Source organism: Myotis brandtii, unplaced genomic scaffold (assembly GCF_000412655.1).
Source record: "Myotis brandtii unplaced genomic scaffold, ASM41265v1 scaffold332, whole genome shotgun sequence".
Taxonomy (NCBI): domain Eukaryota; kingdom Metazoa; phylum Chordata; class Mammalia; order Chiroptera; family Vespertilionidae; genus Myotis; species Myotis brandtii.
Window position 1 is genome coordinate 2,687,111 of NW_005362797.1, and position 7,172 is coordinate 2,694,282.

Below are 7,172 nucleotides of genomic sequence, written 5' to 3' on the forward strand. Positions count from 1 at the left end.
CCAGAAGGTTGAGAACCACTGCTGTAAAGGAACCAGTCACCCCGTGTCCGCTGACCCCTGTGGACGTAACCACTGGCGTCGTCCCCATCCGGAAGCTGAAGGAGCTCAGACTCGGAGGATGGGTGGCTCGCCAGGTGCCCGGAGCTGGTCAGTGGAGAAGGGATTTGAACCCAAATCTGTTAAAACTCCCAGGCCTAAGCTGCGAACGGAATGACGTGCCCTATGAATGCAAACGCATCATGCTTCAAAGAAGCTTGCTAATTGTATTTCTTAAGTTACACAAATAATACCAGCCCAGAGCGGAGATCCAAGTGCACTGAAAAGTGCCCAGGAGGGAAGGCCGACTTACCCTTCAGGCTGAGAGGTGAGCTGTCACTGGATGCATTCCTGCTGCTCTCTAAGCTGCTCGGCCGGGACCCTGAGGGAAATGGCAATGCTTAACTGAAGGGCCGATGACCAGTCTAACCCGGACTAAACCATCCCATCGGACAACTGCATCACAAAGCGACTCTGCCGTGGTCCAGGGGAAGCCCCCGGGAGGAGACCCTGGGATTCCTGACGCCCCCCGGAGGGGTCCAGCCTCACCTGAGTGCTAGGCCCGTGCACAGAGGGCAGTGGGCCATGCAGAATGGCAACTTGTAACATCCATGTCTGTGAGGTCTGGGCTGTGGCCTCACACAATTTTGTTAGCAAAGGAAATCTCATGCAGACCTCCAGTACAGATTAAAAAAGGGCCGCTCTGGGAAAGCAAAGGGTTGGGGGGTTGGGAGAAAGCCCACCCATACTGCCGCATCGATCTTTCCGGAACACACGTGGGAACACTGTGCCTAGACCAGCACAGGGCTCCCTCGTGAGGGCGGGGGCCAGGACACGCAGTGTGTGCACGTCCACGTGTGTACAATGACATCTGTGCCCGAGCGGGTGCTGGGACCCTCAGGAGGGAGGAAGTGCTCGCTTTCTGAGAAGGCTGGTGTCCCTTCCACGGACACTTCCACTAGGCCTCAGTCAGAGGCCAGTGTTTCTAACACTTTCTAAGGTGAGATTTACCACTGGGAGCTGCTCTGGGCACTAAAATCCAGGTGAGGACAGTAGAGCCCCCTGCAGTCAGTGTCGTCTGCAGGGGTCACTAGGCCTCCCTTCAAGCCAGGGGAGTCAGAGCCTCCAGGAGTAGGACACGTGATAGGTAGTGAGTTCCCCATCACGGGAGGGATGTAAGCAGGAGCCGCATGCTTCCGCCCCTAGGAGAGGCAGGGAAGGAGTGTTGAGGAGCTGTGGGTCCCCCGTTCCCACTCCAGCATAACTACTCCACTTTCACCTCCTTTGTGTGTGGGACTTGCACACACGACTTAGCTTGAAGGACAAGCACAGTTGATGGAAACAGGGTTCTGTCGCAGAACCCAGGCTGAAGGGCACCACCCACCGCCCACTCACCGTGCTGCTGCCTGTGGTTGGCGAACTCGAGCTCCAGGGACCGCTCACAGAGGCTGTCATCTGAGTGATAGCCTGCGGAGAACATACGGCTGTGAGTCAGGGGACCTGGAACATCCAGGGGGAACCTGGGCCTCCTGCCAGACGGCCACCTCTGACGCTGGCCCAGCCCCTGCATCGTGGTCGTGTCCAGCTCCTGGAGGAGGGAGCCTTAGGTCCTGCCTGTACTATATCTCTCCCCCTATTTCTCCTGCCGACACAGCCTCATACTCCGGACTCTATCTGACTCGACGTTAAATCATGCTTCCGCAGGCGCAATGCCTGGGACTCCGAATGAAAGCAGCAGCGTCCTGGCCTAAGGGCAATGCAGCAAAAGCAGCTGAGACTCAGTATCCCGGGAGCCCCTCCCACCCTCCAGGGCCAGCTGCACCAGAAGCAGGGGGCCTGCGAGCAATTCTCTCCCAGGGCCTTGTATCTCCCGTGGCTGGAGGAAGGAAAAAGGAAAGAACCCACCACTGGATGGAGGATGCGGATTCCCTAGAGACTGAGCCCTGAACCGGCAGCTCCTCACCAGAAACAGTCCGGAACCCAAGGGCCACCAGTCACTGCTCTTTCCTGAGAAGGACTAAGTTGCCCTGTGCCTCCAGCCTGCTAGGTTGTTGCTGACAGCAGCCCTGGGTCCCCTCTAAAATGACACCAGAGTCTCCCCTTTGCCACAGTTCTATGTCCACCTGAGCGTGAGCACTGGGCTGCCAGAGAGTTGCTGTGGGCAGTGCTGGGTGTGCGGTGTGACAGGCCCTCGGGCAGGCTCCGCAGGATCTGAACAGGTGTGGGCTCTGGCTCAGGGTGGGATCCAGGCCGAGACAGCCCGTGGTCAGCCTGGAGCCACACTGGCTGCTGGAAATCCGACGGGACATGGTGCTCCCGGCTCCTGCTCAAGCCTGGGAGACAGAGGCCGTCTGCTGACTGCCCACCCGGACCCCGGAGCATGCTGCCCGGCCGGCACACGGCACAGCTCCCCTGATGCCCAACAGTAAGTGGCTGCCCTCTGTGTCCGGCCAGGAGCGCAGAAGGGCCGCCTGGCTGCCCAGTGCTCACTCAACTCAGATTCTGAGGGTGTTTCTGATTTGTAAACAAGGGGCCAGGCCCTGAAGCCGACCCAGGCAGCCCTGAGGACAGGGACCCTGTCTTTGCTCGGCTTGTCAAACCAGGGCTATGCATGCCAGAGCGTCCAGGGTGCAGTGGATGGTACGATCATGAAAAACAATAACCTGCTGAAACTGGTTTGGCTCAGTGGATAGAGTGTCGGCCTGCGGACTGAAAGGTCCCAGGTTCGATTCCGGTCAAGGGCATGTACCTTGGTTGCGGGGCACATCCCCAGTAGGAGATGTGCAGGAGGCAGCTGATGGATGTTTCTCTCTCATCGATGTTTCTAACTCTCTATCTCTCTCCCTTCCTCTCTGTAAAAAATCAATAAAATATATTTAAAAAAAAAAACCTTTTCTCATCAATTTCTAACACGCCGGGCCATCATTGTCAGCTCATTCTGCTATATATAGATATTTCCATCTCTAAGCTATGAGCTGAATCTCTTTTTCAGTGTTGTGTTATTTTCCCTTTCTGTTAAGTATTTAAAATTTCCAAGTGCTCTCCCCGCGAATGCTCCTTTTTATAGCGTCCTGCCGGTTTCACGAAAGCGTGCAACTTCGCTTGCTCTGATGCTAATGACGGGCGTTTCAAAGTGTATGTCTCTGCCCAGTGACCGCTGACTCTGCTGCTCTCACATCCGTTTGTCTCTGGCGTTGCGGGCTCTCCTCAGGTGTCGGGGTCCTGAATCCTCACGGGCCTCACCTGGCAAGATGTGACCCGAATGCTCTGCTGGGAATGTCTCCTGCTAATCAGATGCCTTGAAGGATTGTATTAGCACATCTAAGGTGCGGACACCATGGCTACTGGCATCCTGGAGACATCCAACCTGTCAATCCTTCCCCGAACCCCCTTGCTTTTCAGTTAGGACACCTGCCCTCCACTCTACCAACCGACCTCCAGTTCAGAGACCCTGTCAAGCCTCCTCCCAGGAGAATAAACCTCGAACGTTGCCGGATTTTAGCCCAAGTTCTGGTTCACCTCTGTTCGGGAGCTACTTGGTGCCACCGATTCCGAGCAGTGGTGGTGGGTTCTAGGGCTTTCCTGTGAGCGGCTTAGGCCCAGGCCTCCAGAGGGTGGAGTTATCCGCCAAAGCCACACCGCCATGGGCAGAGCTGAGGCCTGAACCTGTGTCCGAGGGAGGCCAAGCCTGTCCACAGCTTCACCAACCTGCTGACCACCTCTGAGTCTGAGAGGCCCCCCTGCCCCTGAGAGCCAGGCTCTTCGGGAAGGACCCCGGCCCAGAAGCTCCTCCCTCTCGGTTCTAAGGGACACGTGACTCACCTTGGGTGCGGCCTGGGTGCCGGGAGATGGGGGTGGAGCTGGAAGGAGCTGCAGTGACGGCTGAGGATGCACAGGCCCGGGAGCCCAGCTCTGACGGCCAGGGCTTGGTGGCTGGCTCAGCGGAGGCATCCGTGCGGTCAAGGCTGCCTCCGTGTGGCGACCCTCGCTTTGGTACTAGGTCCCCAGGGCCTGGGGCAGAGGAGGACAGTGAGTACTGGGGCTGCAACATCCCATGCCAAGGTGGGGTGATCACACCGAGGCCTAGAAGCAGCGGCAGCAGGGCACACGGAGCACAGGGACAAAAGCTGGGCTGCGCGCCTCACGGGCTGTGGTCGGAACGGGAGGGCCTGAGCTGGAGGCCCGGGAGGCCGGCCCTTGCTCTAACCATAGATCACAGTTCGAGCCCCAGCAGCCGGGAGAAAATACTAGTAAAGGACCAACTCAAGAGGCTCAACGAAACGCTGCTAAAAGTCCAACACATTAGCGACTGGGCCCACCTGCTGTGTAACACTGCCACTCAAATCCCTGATTTAAAAAGACCCTGACTAATGTCTGCTCAGGGCCACTGGAGACCTGTGGCCTGGGCCCTCAAGGTCCAGGATGTGCACCCTTGTGATCTGAGAAAGGTGTTTATTGCCACCCTAACCACCATTTGTTTAAGAAGTCTTCATCACCGCTAGGAAGATTTTTACCTTGTATTTTGCACTTTTCTGCAATCTCTGAATTTTCTACCATGAACATACTAATATACTCTTGTCAAAGTTAAATAAAATCCTAATTTAAAAAAACAAACACTGGGGAAAAATACCTAAAAGATCTTCAACGACCTCTTAGCAGGAAAGGGGATGGGCTCTCCACATACAAGTGAAAAGTTAATGTGGGTGGAGTTCTAGAAGCATTAGGACAAGGCTGTTTTGCACAGCGTCCTGCTCCAGGCCGCCCAAGGGCGTGGACCCAGAGCCATGTCCGCTGTCGGGATTCTGACCTGTCTCCACTCGCCCAGGACCTGACCCCCGACCCTCAGCCACTCAATGTCTGGACTCACGGTCAAGTTTGAAGCACCCAAGTCCTACGACTTCAAACCAAGGGAACTTTTGGATTCTGAAAGGTCACCTTGATGAGAAGCAAGATTCAAGGCGGGTGGAATGAATCGGACAGGCAGCCACTGCATGAAGTGAACATGAGGAGCAGAGGAGAGGCGGAGATGAGCCAACAGCAGCAATGGCAGAGAAACCACACATTTCCAACAGCATGCTGGGAAGACAGGCAGAGGACCAGGACGTGGCCGCCCAGGAACCAGAGCAGGTGCGCGAGACGAAGTCAGTGCCACATCAACTGACTGAACAGTGCGGCAGTCACGGATTTACGTTGATGATTACCTTGTTTCCATGGCGATACTGGTTTTCCATTTATAGTACCGATAATCATCTTTCCTTTTAAAATAAAGTTAAATGGAAACCGGGAGTCGATTCGAGGGGAGATATGTAAGTGATCACAGAGGTGATACAGACATGGCAAACGCATGGAGATGGTACAAGGATGGCTGAAGACAGAAAGCAAGGCAGTAGCTAAAGGCCTCTGTGGACCAGCACTCCCGGCTCCCGGCTGACTGGGAGCTGATGTTCTGTCTGTCCACTGCTGCCCTCACAGCAGCATCCAAGATGCCAGAGGACCGTAGCTTGGTCCTAAAACGGCACTCCGGGCTGAACCCTGGCTCAGCAACATCCATCCAATTATTCAAAATGCTTGAGTGCAGCAATAAATTCTTCAGAACATGGAACACATCTAAAAAGGGACTTATCTGCACAAGCCAACCATCCCCTGCTCCGACAAGGGAAGTGGGGAAAAGGGCAGCGGTTTTAAATGCAGCTGCTTAAAAGTAAGTCTTTACAGAGGCTGTACGTTTTAGGAAGCATAGCAACAGCTGACCAGTTCTGCGTGACACACGGCATGACATACAAGCCTGCAGGTGCGGGAGCGGGCAGCACTCGGCCAGGGACTCACTGGGCAGGGCATCCTGGCCACAGGCCTGTGCGTGGCTGTCTCGAGGCTCCCCTAACACTGCGCGGCGCTGGAGTACCGTCCAGAGGGTGTCACAACTCATCTTCTCTTTTGAAATCAGAATCCACGTTGGCTGTTGTAAGCTTGGCTTGGAATTGGGGTCAGGAGGAGGGGTCCACTATGGGTCATCTGGCCTTTAGGTACTGTTTTTTGTTTGTTTGTTTGAATTTCAGAAATGAAGGAGGGTACATGATGAAGGCACTGATGAAGGGAAAGGATTAGAAATCTCCAATTTCTGAGAAAGGGAGAGGGTAGTTAGAGGCGGGTGGGATGTCAGAGGAAGACCAGAACCGCAGGCGTTTAGAGAAAGCCGGGTGGGCTGTTGGAGACTTGTCTTTGTCCTTGCTTTTGCTTCTCAAAAAGGGGCTCTTTTTGCACCGAGTTGCTAAATTGTTATCCCCCGGATAACCCAAGAGAGAAAGGAAAAAAAAACAGCAATAAATGAAATGAATAACAAATGACGCTACATTAGCTGAACGTACTTGTCCAGCCCAGGAGAGATGGAAACAATGCCCACGGCACAACCTGAATCAGGACTCGGTGAATCATTTAGGCTCCGACTCCATTTAGTTAATTCAGTGGCACCCTTGTGCCAATGCTTTACTTAGCACCTGAGGAGAAGTCTATATTGCTCTAGGAGACGATGTGTTAGACCATTTTTCAATTTCAATGTGTTAAATTATTAAACAAGGATATTTATTAATTTAGGACCTGGCATTTCTTATTCATCCATTTTAATGACAGGTTCCTGACAACGTGGCTCCCACACAACTAACTCCTGCTCCTATTCAAAGACCTTGGGACACTTAATGGTATGTTCCTGGCTGGCGGTAATGAAATAGCCTACGTCAACTCTTCACTAATAATTCTTGTACATCTAAATAACCTCTTCTAGCAGGATGAGTTTGAAGGTAATGAAAATACCCTTTTGATACCAAAACACCCTCTCCATCAAGAATTATTCCCATTTAGAGCCCTATGCATCCTCTACTCTAAACCTCCCCTTCATGGTCTTTAAATTACAGTCTGACCAGAGCAGACAATTGGTCTTTCTGAGCATGTCATGTACATGAACATCACTGATTCACCCAATTTCTGATTGAGGGTTCAAGTCCATAGAGCAGTGGTTCTCAACCTTGGCTGCACATTAGAATCACCTGGGAATCTTGTTATGGGGTGGGGCCACAACATTAGTAACAAAGAAAAAGAATTTCCAGAGGATGAGGCCCAGAAATCAGGATTTTAAGAAGATT

The 7,172-nt window shown here is 53.5% G+C and overlaps 1 protein-coding gene across 1 annotated transcript in view; it reads right to left on the bottom strand.

The window, feature by feature from the left end:
- Window positions 1-7,172, bottom strand: part of CCDC88C (coiled-coil domain containing 88C) — a 102,279-nt gene that overhangs the window by 8,753 nt on the left and 86,354 nt on the right. The window contains exons 25-27 of the mRNA XM_014543682.1: window positions 3,859-4,047; window positions 1,432-1,503; window positions 350-418 (exon numbers count right to left, since the gene is read on the bottom strand). Coding sequence (XP_014399168.1) covers window positions 350-418; window positions 1,432-1,503; window positions 3,859-4,047 — 330 coding nt within the window. The remainder of the gene's footprint in view (window positions 1-349; window positions 419-1,431; window positions 1,504-3,858; window positions 4,048-7,172) is intronic.